Genomic DNA, 19,354 nt, shown 5'->3' on the forward strand with positions numbered 1-19,354 from the left:
GTATTTATGAAAGCGGCACACGTGAAACTATGCCCTCTCTTCCCACCCTTCCCCCCACTGCTTCCACCAGTCCATCGAACTGTAAAGGTTGGAGACTGCTGGTATAGGTAATCCTTGACTTATGACCGTAATTGAGCCCAGAATTATGGTTATGCCTTGAGGCATCACATGGCCAGACCCGATTTTTCAACATTTTCTAGTGGTGATGTTAAGCAAATCCATTTTACCCAATGGGCTTTTTTTTTGGCCAGAAACGAAGTACTGGAAACCAGCAAAATTTGAAAAAAATAAAAATAAAAAATCATAGTCACATGACCATGTGATGCTGTAGAGGGCTGTAAAAAGTGAGCGGGTTGCCAAGTGTACAGAATACGATCACATCACCACAGGGGTGTATGGGTGTGAGGCGGCCATAATTTCAAAACTGGGTTACAAATAGTTTTGGGGAGCCCATTGTAACTTTGAACTTGAGGACTATCTGTACTGAATTGAAGGCTAGGTAGACTTTTTGATTATAGTGAAGACTGGAACAGCAACATCAGATCAAGTCTATGAATCCAACATACACAGTTTGTGTGCCATTCAGTAAGCGATAGTGATTAGGGTTCGCAAGAGCCAAAGTCCGTAACAAGACCTCACCTCAAGTCAGGAATTACACGCCTTTTAGTGATTTAGTTAGAACCATTACCATACTTTTACATAAGCCAGAAATGAAATGTAGGCATGTCCAAGGAGAAACATGGGCCAACAGACGCAAATGACACTCATAATTTCAACAGAATTTTCCACTTCAGTACAACAAGAGAGAAAATTCACATCTCTCCATCCTCATGATAATGGTTGAACAGCATAATCTGGATTTACCCTGCAAAGCTATTGCAAAGATTCCTAAAAGTAAAAATGTCACTGAATATTTTGATCCTAAAACCCTAATCCTAAAACTAAAAAAACCCAGTATAAATAACAAAGACTATATATCAAGCCTAGCTCAAATTCCTTGCCCTGTTGCTGAAAAAAGGAATATTATCCCATAATTCCAAATTCTGGGTGATCACCTGATCTAAATGGAAATTTGTTCCTTGGCTAGAGTTGGCATTCATTATTTTTTTGGGGGGGAAGGAAGGGTAAGAACTGGGGTGGGCAGGGAGCTGTCATGAGTATTAAAAGTATTTTCCCCCTAGATTTGGGATGGATTTTTCCTTTGAATTATATTCATCCAAATTCAGGGATTCCTACACTTTTCGTCTGTTGTGTTTCCCACTTCCAAAGGGTAAGAAAGGAATCTCTGATTTTCACCCCTTGGGATTGGAGGGGGCTCTGGAGACCATGAAAAGCTGATGGAGGGCAGGATGGGGGCATTGATGCAGGCCTTGGATAGCTAACCAGAGACACAAATAAGGTCTGGCAAACTCCCTTTATACAGAACCAGGAGCCCATTGGATTCACATCAGCGAGAGCAGAGGGGCGTGTAAAACGGAGTGTCTTTGAGCACGCTCAGGATCAAAGTAGGATAATATTGTTCTCTGCAACCCAGGAGATTGGCCGCATTAACCAATTGACCCCTTTGCCATTCCGAAATCTATGATATGGATTGATCTGATAGGAAAACTAGGTCTTCTCTTTACTTTCCTTGTGTAGGGTGGGGTAGGGGATCGTCTTAAATCTAAGATTGCTTTCCCTTTTTTGACAAAGGCAGGAGATGGCAAAACCTAGCTTGACCGTGAGAACAGAAGGACAGTCACTTGGAATATCTTGAAAAAGGAAGGAGAGGATAAGATGAAGCAGGGAGAACTGGGAGAAGAACGGGCAGCCAATGAGAAGGCACAACGCCTGTTTTACAAGTACAGGAGGTCCTGGGTTCAAAATCTGGAATTTTCAAATACAGCTGGCACATCTGAGGCTCAGGAGTGGTGTGATCAGCTTGCCATCATGAGCTACATGGACCAACAGTTTGGCTCAATATAATGGGATCCCATGTGTTCTCTCCCCTCCCCTCTTCCTCTACGAAGCCAATCCTGTCTCACCCCAGCACTTGTACAAGACAGGACACAGCAAGAAAAATCTTGCCTGCAGTGTTTCTTCCTTGGAAACCTAAGTATTGCTAACCTATGTGCTTTGCTTAGAGCAATTTTTTTAAAATTAACTGTAATTATTGATGTTAAAAAAATGATTAAACCTGGAGACTGGTTAATATAAACGTGTCTTGGTCACATCCGACGTGTAGAGCGGCTTCCCCCTTGGCATTTGAAGCTTCTTTTCATAAGTAGAGAGGATGACCATGAAGTTTTCCCAGACCCGGATCTCCAGAGCTACCTCCGTGCAGAATTCAACCGATCTTTTACGGCAATGGCGTGTTTAAGGAGCCCTTCAATGTTCTTGAAATACATGGTACTGTCCTTCATATTCTTGATGGCACTGGAGAGGAAGGAAAGCATCTGGGTAGAATTACAAGAGTTGGGGAAAGAGTGGATCAAGAGTGTCCCAGCCTCAGAAATCCAGGAACAGGGACAGAGAGAAGAGTATTTCTCATGTGGGGGCAGGGGTTAGAATGGTGAAAAACGAGTTGTTAAGGGCAGTCACCTGCAGGCATATTCTACGGTGTAAATGGCTCCTTGACTCTGCTCTTCCCAGCTCTGCATGTCAGCCTGCAAAAAGAAAGGACAGCTGATCTTTTGCTAGGTAGAAGCACAAGAGACCTGGTGGTCAGAATGCAGTATTGCAGGCTAATTCTGCTCACTGCCAGAAGTTCAATTCTGACCAGCTCAAGGTTGACTCATCCTTCCATCCTTTTCAGGTTGGTAAAATGAGTTCCCAGATTGTTGGGGGCAATAGGCTTGACTCTGTAAACTTCTGTAAAGCACTATTAAGTGCTATTGTTATTGCTATAAAACGTTCCTGCACTTTCTGTCCACCCTTCTTGCCCTGTGCAGAAATGCAAAGTGGAAAAAAAAGGGATTTACCTTTGTTCACTTTTCCCTTAAGCTTTTGACTCCGGTTTTTACAGAATGCCTATATGTCACATTACCAGTACTGTAATCCTCGACTTACAATTATTTGTTTAGAGACCACTCAAAGTTTCAACAGCACCTAAAAAAGTCATTTATGACCAGTTGTTGCGCTTACAACCGTCACAACACTCCCAAGATCATGTGATCAGAATTCAGACACTTGGCAACCAGCATATATTTACAACGGTTGCAACATCTCGAGATCATGTGATCACCATTTGTGACTTTTCCAGCCGGCTTCCAACAAGCAAAGTCAATGGGGGAAGCTGGACTGATCTGCTTAACAACTGTGGGGAAAAAGGTGATAAAATCAGGTGTGACTCATTTAAAAACCACCTTGTTTAGCAACCGAAATTCTGGTCCCAATTATGGCTGAGAACTACCTATATATCTTTTAAGGTGAACCACATTATGCAAAGCATGGAAGAAGAGCAGATATGATGGCTTTTTTTTAAGAGTCACTTTTTCTCATATCCTATCTAGGTACTATCCATTTTCCACATTAGTTCACACAACCCCTTCCCATTGCTTTGAAGGATGTGAGAATAATTTATCCCATCACTGTTTAGTTAATGTTGAATAAGAGAATTAACAATGCAGTTAAGTATTCAAAAGAGCAAAGGGAAACCAAGAGGTCAAGGAGAAGAAGTGAAGACAGAGCTTTTCCTAATATAATTATCCAGAAGGGAATTATCCCTTTCCAGTGGTGAGATTCAGTCGGTTCACACCACTTTGGCAGAACCGGTAGCTCATTTTTTGTTGCCCAGGCCCAGAATGGACTTCCAAAAGTGGCAGATGTGCATTAATATACCCACTTTTCATAGCTGCCTCTGCATTAATCTGATTCTTTGCACACTGAAAATTAACATATTGTGAAAAAATGTCCATTTTCCCTTCCCCTAATATATTACATTTCTGCCTATGAGGAATTAAAAAACATGGAGGAATAGTTAAAAATCTGAGCCTTTAAGTCCTGTCTGTAACAGAATAAGTTTATTAGATTATAAGACTATTTCTAAGAATAACACCATATCCATTCTCATTTACAGTTCAGATCACAGCTTACTTTATGTTCAGCCAGTTCTGGGAGAGAGCGCCTGACATGCTCTTGAAGCCGATACAACGCAACAGAAGGTTCATTAGCCAGGACATACATGCTTTCTGTAAATTTGTCTGTCACTATAAGAAAAGAAAGCATATTTTTTTCTCACAGGTTTGCTTCCACAGCAGGAAGGAAAAAAGGGTTCATTCAGATAATACATGTCATGATTTCAGGCCAGCAGTGCAAAAAAGGGATGTCTAGGCTTGGATAAAATTCGTAAGTATAAAAACTAACCAGAAGCAAGAAAAAAAGTCAGGGTGGGATGGCAGTCTAAAATATGCAACTGTGAAACACGGGGGCAAAAGGAGAGAAATGAAATTGAAAACTGAATAAGAATCCAAGAGGGTGATGGTGGATGTGAATCTTTCATACTTCAGTTGTTGTTATGGTTCATCGCGCAGTCGACCAGATGTGTAGACTGGATTTAGCATTTTTATTCATCTATTTAAGTCCTTCCCAAGGACCTGGGATAGGCAGATGTTGATTTTGATGGTGTTAGAGGTATCACTGCATCATGTAACCCGTATTATTATATTTTTAATAAAGGAGAATATTTGTAGCTCAGGGTTGACATGAGGGGTCCTTGGTGCTCTCTGAGCTTGCTTGTTTTCTTGCAGATCTTTCATTACCCAAACTAGGTAATATCAAAAGTACTAGACTGATGATGTTACCTAGTTTGGGTAATGAAATGTCTACAAGAAAACAAGCAAGCTCAGAGAGCACCAAGGACCCCTTATTACATTTTTATCCTGACAACAACTTCTTGGCAACAACACAACAGTTAGCTTGCCATTGTCATTCTCCACTCTCAAGTCAGCCTACTTTTCTGGAATTACTTTGTGGTCTCCTATCCATTCATTAACCAGCTGCAACTGCAGTTAGCTTGTTTGAGACCAGCCCAGGTTGGGTGAGAACGCCTGCACAGAGTCAGATCAGAACAATAAAAATGTAATCACTCATTCAATGCCATAGAACCGCCCTGTCCTATTTCTAGCTTGGGAGAAGATGCCTGCTCTATAATGAAACAGAGCCATTTTTTTCCAATATTAAAATAAAAATGATTGGAATTCCACCCGAAAGGTGGAAATTGTCCACGCATGGATCCCACAGGCCAACTCCAGATCTGTGAACAGTTTTACTTTTGCTGCAATAACACCCAAATCTCAACCCAGAGGCGCGGAGAGAGAATAAGCGCCCCTTTCTCCATTCTTCCCCGGACTTATTTTAGTGTAACATAACCCGGAAGTAGCCGTCATTGTTACCCTTTTTCACTTTCAGCTGCATTTCAGCCTCCTCCATGATACCGAACCGAGCCCGACCCGGCGTGAGAAAAAGCGGACTGCAGAGCCGGGGCGGAACTCCAGCCGAACAGCAACTTCCGGAAAGCTGGGTGTATCGTCAGAAACGTACCTGTGTGGAAACACCGCCTGAGGAGAAAGGTTCTTGCTGTTTTTTTTTAAATCAAAACGGTGCGGAATGTATACCGTTTCTTTCATCCGTCAGGATTTATTCATTTATTGATGCCCGGATTTCCCGTGCCGACGTTCAGGCCTAAAAAGATGACAAGGCTTATGAGGGAGCGTTTCCCTTTCAAAATGAATGGATGTCACCAGTTCCTAAGTACTTAATGAAAATACTCTTTTTTTCTGTTGTGTTCTCTGAGGCTTTCTCACTAACATGGTCCGTGGATCCTGGAAATAAATCCCGCTGCGGTCAGTGGAATTGGGCCAAGCACAAAAGCCCAGTGCATATTTTTTTTGTCTTAATTAGGAAAATAGAAAAATATACAATTCCCTGAATGCAGAGCGATCTTCTTCCAGGAATCATGGAATATTCTTCTAAAGATTTAAATTTTTAATGTTTGGTTTGTTTCTTGTACGTTCAGTTTTTGTATTTATTGTTTTTATGCCACATTGGTTTTAGTGCTGTGGTTCTTATATGCTGGTTTCTTATATGCTGTCTGGAGCATTTAGGCTGTTTGCTCATGTTAAGCATGGAAAATTGAAGATTTGTTTATGTTTCGTTCTGTCTTAGCATGACTTAGAAACCCAGCTTGTTTGGTTAGTTTGACATTGGATTAGCCACATCCAGAAAATGGATTAAAAGCAGTAGCCAAGTTAAACGTGTTGCGTGAATGCAGCCTTTATAGAGACAGTAATTGAACTGTTTTTCAAGGCAAGAAATAGACCTTGAAAGAAGAACATGGGCCAGTACGATCACTTTTATTTAAAATTTGTTAACTGTTTAAATAATGTGTCAGATGGTTTTAGGGAGTTAGTTTTAGTTGAGTTTCCTAAGTCAAAAGAAGAGGAAGAGGAAGAGAAAGATGGAAGGAAGGAAGGGGGAAAAAGGGCATGGAAAAGAAAGGAAGGAAAGGAGATTTACACAGAGGAAAAATGCAATATATGTTCATCATTGTTTTGAGGTCATTTTTACTTTCCTTAGCTATTCAAGGGAATCAAGCCAGCCCTGGATATCTTACATTTATTTTTAATAGTTGCATCGCAATCTGAAATCTAACAGGGAAGAATTAATTTTTGCTTGATGAATGAGAGTCGAGAGCACATTACTTTGGTTTGGGCTTAGAAACCCATAGAAGGACGGGCCCTTTAAGGCTAAATAGTCAGGAGGAAAGCAGCTCCGCCTCCTCCTGACACATGATAGGCGGAGTGGTCGAGTGGGTGGTCCAAATTCCGTCGGTTCATTCATAAAATTCCGTAAACTCTTAAAGGGCCCGCCAGCCAGGTGCTTTTTGAAAATAACCAGCGCTTCAGATGCATTGTGGGAAGAGAAAGTTAGTTTCATTTTGCATCAGAAGAACGAATGACCTTAAAGGCTGTTTGTTCATGTTTTTTTCCCCATCGAAGCTGGGACTGCGGAGATCATGCTTTGATTATTCGATAATCCATCCTTCTAAACCGGGTTCAAGAAGTTCCAAGAAAAGAAGGGTGAGTTGAGAATGGCGTCTGCAAACCAAAATTCTCCTGCTTAGGTAAATTGCTCCTGTTTGGAATTGCTTCACTGCTTTCTCTTTGGCAATTGCTAATCGGTAGCTGGTCTCTGTGTGATGCCTTCTTTCATCCATTAGGTCAGTGTTTCTCAACCTTGGCAACTTTAAGAGGGCTGGACTTTAACTCCCAGAATTCCCCAGCCAGCCTTGCTGGCTGGGGAATTCTGGGAGCTGAAGTCCAGCCCTCTTAAAGTTGCCAAGGTTGAGAAACATTGCATTAGCTAATTGCATTTCTACCCTACTGGGCATGTTGCCCCCACCATGCGTCGGAGCCTTCCAGTCTCATTCAGTGTATCACTTCACTTTCAGAGTGTCAACAGCCCTGCAGACACAATAACAACACTGCAATACTAAAATGATCCAAGCCACCACCCAGAGGGATCCTGAAGTTTCAGCTAGCGACAGAAAAGATGATGACGATGATGATGATGACGACACAATAATAAACCTGCAATTGTTTCCATATTCAGAAGCTGGGGATGATTTAAATGGTACATTCACAAGGCTCAAGTCTGAATGGGGGGAGTTCTGGGGGTGGGGGAAAGATTACATACGATGGGATATCCGTGGCAGAATTCCGCTTCTAAAAATCTCTGCTTTTTTCAGAAGATAAATGGAAGTTTTTCTTCTGATACAGGTAGTCCTCGACTTACGACCACAACTGAGCCCAATATTTCTGTCGCTGAACGAAACAGTTGTTAAGTGAATTTTGTCCCATTTTATAGTGGTTAAGTGAATCACTGCAGTTAGTAACACGGTTGTTAAGAGAATCTGGCTTCCCAATTGACTTTGCTTGTTGCAAAAGGGGATCACATGATTCTGAGACACTGCAGCCATCATAAATATGAGTCAGTTGGCAAACAACCAAATTTTGATCACATAATGATGGTGTCAGGGTAATGATTTAAAAGCTAACCAGCTGATGTAATGTAAGATGTGATGAGGGGAATGACTCAGCAAGGTCTGTGTCTATTTAAGAGCAAGCAGGGTCTGTGTCTCTTTAAGAGCTATGTATAAAAGGGAAGGCTCCGCAGATGTGTGCTCTCTCTTCCGTTTTCTTGCTGTAACTGCTCTGTGTTGGATCCAGCTGTATTATCACATGTATGTATATTGTTCCTGATATTATAGATAGTGTAAGATAAACCACCATTTAATATAGGCCACTGTTTACTGTGTTTACTCCTGAGTTATCTCAGCGCAATAAGACTGTCCATGCTCTGACAGATGGGGATGCTGCAACAGTTATAAGTGTGAAAAACAGTCATAGGTCACTTTGTTCGGTGCTGTTGTAACATCAAACAATCACTAAGTGAATGTTTGTTAAGTCGAGGAGTACCTGTATCCAAGTTAAGTTAGGAATTATGGAGCTGCTGAGTAGTGGAATGTTGTGTCTTTAATTTAAACTGCAGTCCTCTGCTCACTGAAAAATAAACCTCATTTAATTCAATAGGATAGAGCAGGGGCGTCAAACTGCCGGCCCGTGGGCCAGACGCGTCATCAGGAAATCACGCCCACCCCATTGCCAGCAATGGAGAAAAAGCTCCAATATGTCGTGTGATATCACGTTTGACATGTCTGGGATAGAGTTTATAATTCTTGAGAGTGGTTGAGTGCCTTGCATAAATGTAATGAGAAAAGATGCAAATTTCACCCGGATGGAAAGTTTCTGTGCTCTGCCTTCGGCCAAAAGATCACAGAACAGTTAATTTGTTGAATCTTCTCCAACCCATGGAATAAATGTGTCCAGTTTGAATTCTACAAAAGATTGGTGGACATAACTGGAAAAAAAGCTAGTTCTTAACAAAAATGGCATTAATTTAATACCTTTTCTTTCTCCTACAGTTCATTGCCTTAGAGTAGCAGTCTGGTCAAAAAAAGTCAAGATGGCTGCCACAATAGCATGACTGCCACATAGACAAAGCTTCAGTTGCTCTGTGGTAGCCATTTTGACTTTTTTGACCACACCCTGTGGATACTCCTGCCTTAGAGTGTATCTTGGGTGAACTCAGCTGGGGTTCTAAAGCAAGGCTACCACTTAGCAAGCCCCATGTGAATCTCGCTAATTGTGGACAAGTCAATAAACTGAAGATTCTCTCTTATTTCTCAAAATGCAGATGGGATTCTGAAGCGTTCCAGCACCCTGACTAACCGTCAACGTGGCAATGAAGTCTCTGCCTTGCCAGCTACTTTGGATAGTGAGTTTTTTCTGTGTCATAAAACAAAGCCCTTTTAGATTATGTGATTCCAGCATATTGAGCTGTCAAAATTAAGCACAGAGAGAGGAAACCCTGTTGGAGTAGAAGACTAAAAGGCAAAAGGCATTCAAATATTATTTTAAATATTTTACCTGAGAAACAATGGAAGAAATTGTATTTATTTATTTATTACAAACTTTACAGCTTTGTAGTTGTTCATAAACCTCAGGGCAGTTCACAGTTCATGCAAGTACTTATATATAAAGCAACACAGCTCGTTAACATGAAGCTCCAAAATCATAGAACGTAAGGGTTGGAAGGGATCTTGGAGATCATCTAGTCCAGGGGTAGGCAACCTGGGCTCTTTTATGACTCCTGGACTTCAAGTCCCAGAATTCCTGAGCCTGCATAGCTGACTCAGGAATTCTGGGAGTTGAAGTCCAGGAGTCATAAAAGAGCCCAGGTTGCCTACCCCTGATCTAGTCCAACCCTTTGTCAGTGCAGGATTCACTGCAGTCACTCTAACTCACAGGTGTCAAACTCACCATGTCACGTGACGTGTCACAACATATGACTTTTTTTGCATTGCTGGAGCTGGGGTGGGTGCAGCCTCCGTATGATGCAACCAGCCTGCGGGCCGGCAGTTTGACACCCCTGCTCTGACTGAAGAAATTCAAAAATTAAAGAGTGACATTTAGAACATATTTTTTCACTTTAAGTTGCAGTGTACAGTTGTATTTTGTATTTTGTTTCTATTAAAAAATAGTTCCTTGGAAGAAAGAAATTCCCCCCCCCTTCTGAAAATCTGCTCGGCTTGTGCCAACATCTGATTCCTTGAATTGATTAACCAGTTCAAATATGGGTGAATCAAGCTGGGCCAATTCAGTTGTTTTTTTGAACATTCACTTTAATGGTTTAAATCAGGTCTGATTTAGAGATTAGGGTCAAATCAATTTATGTGGATTGATTTGCATGTTGCAAAAGAAATGGAAATAATTTGTACTCCCTGAATAAAATACATGCTGTACGAGGCACTGGATGAAAAATTCAGTTTCCTTATAATCTAGCTTTAATGTTCATTGTTCTTTAAGTCAAGTTTCTGTCCCATGGGTTTGACAAGATAATGTGTGTTGGATGAATAAGATTTCTACAAGTTTAAAAACACTTAGCTCTTTCATCACCACTGAAATCAGTATAAAATTGCACAATTTTTTTTTTCAGTTTAGCAACTCTATACCTCAATAAATCTGAAATGTGCTAGATTAGGGGTCTTCAAACTTGGCCCTTTTATGACTTGTGGACTTCAACTCGCAGGATTCCTCAGCCAGCATGGCTGAGGAATTCTGGGAGTTGAAGTCCACAAGTCATAAAAGGGCCAAGTTTGAAGACCCCTGTGCTAGATTGTTAAAAAGATATTCAAAGTTGCATTATATGGAACAGTTCACTCATATGTATTAACTTATTAACATTTTAAACCACCCTTGAGCTGTCTTGATCATTGTCTTCTCTTTTGATTTCCCAGCTCTGTCCATTCACCAGCTTGCAGCTCAGGGTGAACTGATTTTGTTAAAGGAAAGCCTCCGAAAAGGTAAATCGTGAAATTTCTCAGTTTCTCACTCTTCTGCTAGAGAGTCTTAGTCTGAGCAACTTTAAGAATTGTGGACTTTGGCTGGGGAATTCTGGGAATTGAAGTCCACACCTCTTAATGTTTCTCTGTTTGCAAAAAGCTGTGCTAGAGCAGTGTTTTTATTTGTCCGAGTTACATTTGCCGTATTAAAAATTAAAAATGCATTTGCCGCTGCTACAGTCTCATGCTTGATTGGTGTGATTTTAATGTTTTATCATTTTTCAACATAGGCCGGCAAATAATTTTGACTTTGAGGACTTCTGAGAGAGTCTTTTGGAAACCTCCAGCAGTTCTAGGGCCATACTTTTAAGAAGCACCGTGCTAGATGAATACAGCCTGGAGATTATTCACTCAGTAATAGCTTTATGTTCAAAAGATTTCAGCAGTGATCGGAATGACAGATGTCTTCAAAACATCCTTCCACCTTTGACTTCTGTCCACTGGGTGACCTAATGTAACCTACCTCACAGGATTGTTGTTAGAGGCAGATGGAATGGATCCATTGTTCTGATTTTTACTGAAGGAAATTTATTTATTTATTTATTTATTAAACTTATATACCACCCTTCTCCCGTAGGACTCAGGGCGGTTCACAAGGTTTTTTTAAAAACAATACAACAAATTACAAAAATTAAAAACAATTAAAATGATTACATTAATGTTGAATAAATAAAATCCCAATTAGAATCCAATTAAAACCCCAATTAATACTCTCAGTCCAGGCCAGAGAGCTCAAAGAGCCAGGTCTTCAGGTCCCGGCGGAATGAGCGGAGGTCAGGGGCAGTCCTAAGCTCTACAGGCAGCTGGTTCCAAAGGGCAGGCGCACCCACAGAGAAGGCCCTCCCCCTGGGTATTGTCCGCCAGCATTGCAAAAGATGGCAATGAGACCAGATTGGGGCTGTGCAGTTTTTTGGGGTTAGAGGTTTGGCTGGAATTTTCAGAGTGGGAGCAGATTCACAAAATGGTGACTCTTGAGAGGCTTGCCCATTTCTAAAATGGCTGTTATGCTGGACACACTCAGCCACAGTCTTGATCAGGATGTAGAAGTAGCCCCGTACAATATTAGCTACCCTTTCAGTGGCATTTGTGTGTGGGTCACTGGTTCATTCCTAGAAATAAAAGTGATGCTATGGCTGGTTCCTTGCTCTGCACTCTGCCAGCCTCTTCTGCAGGTAGTACTTGACTTACAACCATTCATTTAGCGACCATTCAAAGTTACAATGACATTGAAAAAAGTGACAAACAGCCGGTCCTCACATTTACAACCATTGCAGCAGCCTCATGGTCATGTGATCAAAATGCCTCCAGAAGCTGTGAACACTCCAACACTGAAAGTTTTTAAGAAGAGACTGGACAGCCGTTTGTCTGAAATGGTATAGGGTTTCCTGCCTGAGCAGGGGGTTGGATTAGATGACCTCCAAGATCCCTTCCAACTTTATTATTGTTGTTGTTGTTATTATTATTATTATTGTTATTATTATTATTATTATTTCGGCACTTTGACAACCGGCATGTATTTAGAACAGTTGCAGTGTCCCGGGATCATGTGACCACCATTTGCAACCTTCCCAGCTGGCTTCAGACAAGCAAAGTCAATGGGGAAAGCTGGATTTGCTTAATGATCTTGTGGTTCACTTAACAACTGCAGTGATTCATTTAACCACCATGGCCAAATAAAGTTGTAAAATTGGGGGTGACTCACTTATCAACTGCCTTGCATAAACAAGAGAAATTCCAGCCTCAGTTTTGGTCTAAGTCAGGGATAGGCAACCTTGGCTCTTTTATGACTCGTGGACTTGTAACTCCCAGAATTCCTGAGCCAGCATGGCTCAGCTTGGAAACCTCTCCCTTTTCCCTCAGCATGGCTGGCTCAGGAATTCTGGGAGTTGAAGTCCACGAGTCAAAAAAGAGCCAAGGTTGCCTACCCCTGGTCTAAGTCAAGGACTACCTGTATATTACTAATTTTTAATGGAAAGAATATTTAAAATCGGAGCGGGAGGAAGTGTGATGGGCAACCAAGGGAGGATTAGAAAGCGGGCTGCTTCCCCCATGAATGATCGCATGGGGCTGTCGAAGGGCCTCTAACAAGCTGCTCCTCCAAAACCTTCAGGGAGGGAGGTCCTTTTGATTTCAATCAAGCCCTACTGCCCACTTCATCCTTCTTACAGGTGAGAACCTGCTGAACAAGCCCGACGAGCGAGGATTCACCCCTCTGATGTGGGCCTCAGCTTTCGGAGAGATTGAAACCGTCCGCAGCATGCTAGAATGGGTACGAAAGCTTGCCCGGAGACAACGGCCTTAGAAAACTAACATTTCTGGCAGGGTAGTTGTGACCGATCTCTAAATCTTTCTCTTACTCTCTGTAGGGTGCAGATCCCCATGTCCTTGCTAAGGAACGAGAGAGTGCCTTGTCCCTCGCCAGCACAGGAGGATACACAGGCATTGTCACCTTGCTGTTGGAGAAGGCTGTAGACATCAACACCTATGACTGGGTAACTGTCTGTGACACTGAGGGAGGAGAGATGAAGTGGTTCAGTAAGATAGAATGATTGACGGGGTCAAAAGCCATGGAGAGATCCTATAGGATCAGCTTTGCTCGATCCAACCATTTATGGTTTGGGTACTTTCTCCAGGTCTGAACCTGGATGGAAGAACGTTGAGATAATCTGCTTCCTCTTTGGTTCTTCATAATTGCAAGCCCACCATCTTTTCAACAACCTTCTCTAAAATGGGGAGATTGGAGACAGGATGGTGGTGATCTAAATATCCGCCTCTGTCTCTTTCTCTTGGGGGATTAAGTGGGCAACAGTTTGGACACTGTCCCAGAGTATGAATGCGTTTGGGGGTCAACATAACGTAATTGATGGAGGTTTGTAAATTAACTCAGAATTGCCGTGATGTTATTTTGGATTAAAACTGCCCTTTTCTAGCCCCAATCAAGACACATTCCTTAAATGGACCTGATCAGGTGTGTTGTATGAACCCGACCTGCTTTTTTCCAACCCACTAAAGTCCAAAAGGGCTGAACATTCAGTCTCTTATATTCTTGTTTTGTTGATTATTTTGATTATAGTTGACCTTTCTCCCCAAAAGTCATAACGTCATCATCATCATCATCATCATCATCATCGCTACAGTCCTGCAAGATAAGACTTAAGAAGCTATAACTGAAGTCAGATTTGTGGCTGAAAGGGCTTATGAATACAACTCAACTTTAAAATTTGAATCTTGCCTTTTTCGGCCCTGTTACCTTCTGTAGAGGCCCCATTGTTCCGTTAAGCCATGCTGGCTGGGGATTATGGGAGCTGTTCTAGAACCTCTGGAGCACACCAGGTTAAGAAGCTACGGGCAGGTGCACTCTGCCCCTTTGATAAAAAGGGATTTAGAAAGGAGAGGGACCTGTGATTTACACCTTAGAGTTGTGCTGCTCAACCTTGGGAATTTTAAGAAGCACCAGAAGGCAAGACAAGAAGTAATGGATGGAAAATAAATCAAGGAGAGAAGCAGCCTAGAACTAAGGAGAAATTTCTTAATGGTGAGAACAATTAACCAGTGGAATCGCTTGTATTCAGAAGTTGTGAGTGCCGCATCACTGGAGGCTTTTAAGAAGAGATTAGACAGCCATTTCTCTGAAATGGTATAAGACAGGGGTCTTCAAACTTGGCCCTTTTATGACTTGTGGACTTCAACTCCCAGAATTCCTCTGCCTGGCTGAGGAATTCTGGGAGTTGAAGTCCACAAGTCATAAAAGGGCCAAGTTTGAAGACCCCTGATATAAGATCTCCTGCTTGAGCAAGCAGTTGGACTAGAAGACCTCCAAGGTCCTTTCCAACCCTGTTTTTCTATGATTTTAAGATGCATGGACTTCAATTTCCAGAATGGCTGGCTGGAGAATTCTGGGAATTGAAGTCCACTCATCTTAAAATTCCCAAGGTTGAGAAACACTCCCTTAGAGTTTGGGAGATGAGATGATGGACCGGGGGATGGGAGAACAACTACCTTGGCTGCAAGAGCGGGGTTCTCTTCACCCTAATAACTCCAGACCTCTCTGTTTCCCTAACCAGCATGATTAAAAGTTCCATTAGATGCTTTGAACGTTGACCTCATTGAAATGGGAGGTCAAGGGTGAGGACTGGTGGGCTAGAAACTTCCCTGAGGCAAAAGTTACACCAACCTTCTCACAACCACTCCCCCTTCAAATAAAAAAAAAATCAAGAGAACGGTGGGTTAACTTTACTAACCATCTTTACAGAATGGTGGGACTCCACTGCTTTATGCTGTACGGGGCAATCACGCGAAGTGTGTTGAGGCCTTGCTAGGTAAGTCAAACATACCTGTTACGCTTGATCTTCTAATCCTCCATGCCAGAATATTTTTTCCAATAGAGGTTTTTTTTTTTAAAAAAAGGCAGCCTTTGGGTGGCTTTTAAATTATTTTGAGGTTTAAGTGTTTTGCTTTTCATGTATGCTACAGATGATAAAACATTGACTGAATTCCATCCAAAATGGTAGGTCACTGGAGTTTCGGTTTGGGGCAGTCGCTCCCGTCAATATTTTATGGCCCAGTCAGGAGGAATTCCGGCAGATAATAATGGTAACAATAGGAGCCTTGGTGCAATCCCAAAAACATCTGGAGCACCACTTGAACGCCACTGGCATTGACAAAATCACCATGAGTCAATTGCAAAAAGCAGCTTGACGTGGAACAGCTTCCATCCTCTGATGATGCCTTTAACGCCATCAAAGAACATCTGCCTGTCCCAGATTCTTAGGAAGGAGTTGGGTGAAATAAAAGGCCAAATCCAGCCTAAACATCTGGCTAACTATGCAACCATTATAATAATAATACAGGTAGTCCTTGACTTACAACAGTTCATTTAGTGACCGTTCGCAGTTACAAGATGGACAGTGATTAATATTTATATGTATTTATATATAAGGGTGTAGGTATATGCATATGTATATAGCATTTTTATATGCGTGTTATGTATGTGTACACAGGCAACAGAATTTCATTTTTAATGTGTGCCAGTGTGCCCACAGTAAAAAAATGTCAATAAAGGTTATCCTATCCTATCCTATCCTATCCTATCCTATCCTATCCTATCCTATCCTATCCTATCCTATCCTATCCTATCCTATCACGGCACTGAAAAAGGGACTTACGACTGTTTTTCACACTTATGACCGTTGCAGCATCCCCACGGTCATCTGATCAAAATTCAGACGCTTGGCGACTGACTCATATTTATGACGGTTGCAGTGTCCTGGGGTCATGTGATTCCCTTTTGTGACCTGACAAGCAAAATCAATGGGGAAGCCAGATTCACTTAACAATCGTGTTAACTAACTTAACAACTGTAGTTTTATTCACTTAACAACTGTGACAAGGTTGCAAATGAGACCAAATTCACTTAACAAAATTCATTTCTCGCTTAGCAACAGAAATTTTTGGGCTCAATTGTGGTCATAAGTCAAGGACTACCTGTATCTGAGATCCCGCAAGTCACCCTTCTCTGCAGTAATGGAAGCAGATTTCAGCCCATTTAAGTCTCAGCTGCATTGTTTTTTCCTAGACTATTACGTTGCCACAAAGTTCCTCCCAATTTGACTGCAGTGAAATCCACAATCTATTATGATGTAGTTATTCATTGTAATTATTTGCTACGATGATGTGGGGACTCGTAACCCACCCAGTTTTTGCTGTGTATTCTCAGCCCGCGGTGCAGACCTTACCACTGAGGCTGATTCTGGCTATACTCCAATGGACCTCGCAGTGGCTTTGGGTCACAAAAAAGGCAAGTGGGGGGGGGGGAGGGAATTCTTTCATAGCAGCCCCACCTTCCCAGACAGAGGCAAAGCAAGCCAGTGTGTGTCTCAGCAGATTTATTGTATAGCACAGAGGTCTTCAAACATGGCCCTTTGATGACTCTCATGGGGATATCTCGATTGTTGAAGGAGCCTGGAAGTGGGTATTACCTACCCAGTCTCCCCATATTGTGGAATGTTATGCATGCAGTTATAGATATAACTAATTCTTGACTTACGATTGGTCACTTAGTGACCATTCAAAGTTATGATGGCCCAGTCACATGATTGCATCTTGGGTACTCAGCAACTGGTCCGCTTTTATGGCGGTTTGCAGTGTCCCATGGTTATACTACTTATAAGTGCTATGTGCTTAAAGCTCAAAGCATTGTTAGAGACCCCGCACACCCACTTTACGGTCTGTTTCTGCTGCTCCCCTCTGGGAGGAGGTTTCGAAGTATTTATAGCAGAACTACTAGATTCTGCAACAGCTTTGCTCCTTATGTCATCCGTCTTGTAAATTCGCAGGATTGTTTTTTTTTCTTGCCACGCATATATATACATTGAACCTAGACTGTGATGCTTCTCTGTGTTATATATGTATGTGGGTATATGCATAGTGGTTATCCTTTGAGATCTAAATGGAACGAAATTTCATTTTAACGTATGCTGATTAGTGTACATTTAAAATGACAGTAAAGTTCTATTCTATTCTTCTCGTGATTTATGGGGTTTTTTTGCTGGAAGTTTGCTTTACTTTCTATTTCTGGGCAAAAATGCCCATTGGGAAAATGGATTCATTAATGGCACTGTTTGCATAATGACTACTGCTGAAAAAAGGTTGTAAAATTGGACAATCCTCCATGACATATGGCAATAATTCCAGGCTCAACTATGGTCATAAATCGTGGATTATTATCTGTTGTGCCAGCCTGCAAGCAATAGGCATCAACTGAAGCCCTGTTACCTGACTCAAATCCAGTGAAAAGCTTCAAATCCAGTGAAAAGCTTCACCGCCCTGAGTCCTTCGGGAGAAGGGCGGTATAGAAATAAAATAAATAAATAAATAAATAATTTGTTTTCGGACCAGAGTGCGATGTAGCATGTTATATGGATCCGCTTTCTGTCGCTCTCCTTCTAAGCTAGTTCTCAGGTTTTGTGGATATTATGTTCTGTTACAGCAGGGGTCTTCAAACCTGGCCCCTTTATGACTTGTGGACTTCAACTCCCAGAATTCCTCAGCCAGGCATGCGTGCCTGGCTGAGGAATTCTGGGAGTTGAAGTCCACAAGTCATAAAAGGTCCCAAGTTTGAAGACCCCTCATAATAAATAATATTTTTCCAAACAATAAAAATTCTTCTTTGCTTTCCAGTCCAGCAAGTGATTGAAAAACACGTTCTCAAGTTATTGCGGAACAAGGAAAGAGATGAAAAGGACCTCGAATTGGAATGACGAGCGTCTCTTTTTTTTCTCCCGAATCAAGGAAGTGTGTGGAAGAGTCTTTGAGACGGGCACCTTCTATGCCAGCCTGTAGAGATGGTGCAGAACTGGGCATTTTCAGACAACAGGGTACAGAAAGAAGCACCTGAGTTTTTCCAGAAGAAACTCTGCCTTCTTGAACAGTGGCTTACAGGATCCCCCAACGACTTGGAACTGACTTTCTTCTCAAGGAATTGCTAATTTACCTCTCCTGCAGATTGGTGGACATTTCTCCTGAATGTCAAACCATAAATTGGGGTGGGGGTGGGAAACTGTGTCGAGCAGACCTTCCTTTAAGTCAGGAGTCTCCAAACTTGGCAACTGTGGGCTTCAACTCCCAACATTCCTCAGCCAGCGTAGTTAAGCTGAGGAATTCTGGGAGTTGAAGTCCGTAAGTCTTAAAAAGTTGCCAGGTTTGGAGACACCCCCCCCCCTTGCTTTTAAGTTGTAAAAATATCTTATTTGGCTCTGGATGTCTGCAGAAGAAAGCAACGTGCCGTTTCCTCAGTTGCTGGGGGTGAATCAGGGTTGGGTCAAAGGAAGCTGATCAAAAAAACTTTCACAAGACTGAAGAGAATATTTTTGTTTAACAGAAATATATATATATGTAACAGGCTTGTTCAGTGATTCTCATTTTCAAATCAGCTGCTTCTGGTCTGTTTTTTTACGTTTTACTCCTGCTTTTTCTCATGTTCATGTGTGCCTCTGATTTAGGCTTGTATGTACAGGTAGTCCTCGAATTGCGACAATTGGGACCAGAATTTCAGTTGCTAAGCAAGGGGGTTGTTCAGTGAGTCATACCTGATTTTACCCCCTTTTTTGCCATGATTAAGCGAATCACATGGTTGTTAAGTGAACCATATGGTTGTTAAATGAGCCCAGATTTCCTTCACTTTGCTTGGTGGAAGCTGACAGGAGTGATCACATGATGTGAGACACTGCAACCGTCGTAAATACATGCTGGTTGACCATGCATCGGTTGTAAGTGTGAGGACCGGTCATAAGCCACCAGTTTTAATGCTGCTGTAACTTTGAATGGTTGCTAAATGGATGGTTGTAAGTCAAGGATTACCTGTAGAGTCAGCATGCTTACGACCGAGAGAAGCTCGCCACTTCACTGCCAGAG

At 41.9% G+C, this 19,354-nt stretch overlaps 2 protein-coding genes across 3 annotated transcripts; one reads left to right on the forward strand and one right to left on the reverse strand.

The window, feature by feature from the left end:
* Positions 1-617: 617 nt before the first annotated feature.
* On the reverse strand, positions 618-5,486 carry BORCS8 (BLOC-1 related complex subunit 8). The gene is made up of 4 exons (XM_081312724.1): positions 5,373-5,486; positions 4,075-4,187; positions 2,581-2,645; positions 618-2,415 (listed from the first exon to the last, which is right to left on the reverse strand). Exons 1-4 carry the CDS (start codon positions 5,407-5,409, stop codon positions 2,310-2,312), a joined length of 321 nt encoding a protein of 106 aa, XP_081168850.1. The 5' UTR covers positions 5,410-5,486; the 3' UTR covers positions 618-2,309.
* Positions 5,414-18,844, forward strand: RFXANK (regulatory factor X associated ankyrin containing protein). 2 transcript variants are annotated; one of them, XM_081312722.1, is made up of 10 exons: positions 5,414-5,549; positions 6,978-7,058; positions 7,430-7,611; positions 9,235-9,315; positions 10,838-10,903; positions 13,111-13,211; positions 13,309-13,434; positions 15,195-15,261; positions 16,659-16,739; positions 18,122-18,844. In XM_081312722.1, exons 3-10 carry the CDS (start codon positions 7,476-7,478, stop codon positions 18,199-18,201), a joined length of 738 nt encoding a protein of 245 aa, XP_081168848.1. In that variant the 5' UTR covers positions 5,414-5,549; positions 6,978-7,058; positions 7,430-7,475; the 3' UTR covers positions 18,202-18,844. The 2 variants fall into 2 exon arrangements, with proteins under 2 accessions (XP_081168848.1, XP_081168849.1); XM_081312723.1 differs by lacking the exon at positions 16,659-16,739 and having other exon boundaries at positions 5,417-5,549.
* The last annotated feature ends 510 nt before the right edge of the window (positions 18,845-19,354 follow it).

Source organism: Vipera berus (assembly GCF_964194415.1).
Source record: "Vipera berus genome assembly, chromosome: 1".
NCBI lineage: Eukaryota > Metazoa > Chordata > Lepidosauria > Squamata > Viperidae > Vipera > Vipera berus.

Bases quoted from the DNA above. Each gene is read 5' to 3' on its own strand.
- BORCS8 (XM_081312724.1), bottom strand. From the start codon at position 5,409: ATGGAGGAGGCTGAAATGCAGCTGAAAGTGAAAAAGG. The intron at 2,646-4,074 runs GTAAGCTGTGAT...TTCTTTTTGCAG, and splicing joins CAGAACTGGCTGAACATAAA to GCTGACATGCAGAGCTGGGA. The intron at 2,416-2,580 runs GTGACTGCCCTT...CTTCCTCTCCAG, and splicing joins ACCGTAGAATATGCCTGCAG to TGCCATCAAGAATATGAAGG.
- RFXANK (XM_081312722.1), top strand. From the start codon at position 7,476: ATGATCCAAGCCACCACCCAGAGGGATCCTGAAGTTTCAGCTAGCGAC. The intron at 13,212-13,308 runs GTACGAAAGCTT...TACTCTCTGTAG, and splicing joins TCCGCAGCATGCTAGAATGG to GGTGCAGATCCCCATGTCCT. The intron at 15,262-16,658 runs GTAAGTCAAACA...GTGTATTCTCAG, and splicing joins GTGTGTTGAGGCCTTGCTAG to CCCGCGGTGCAGACCTTACC.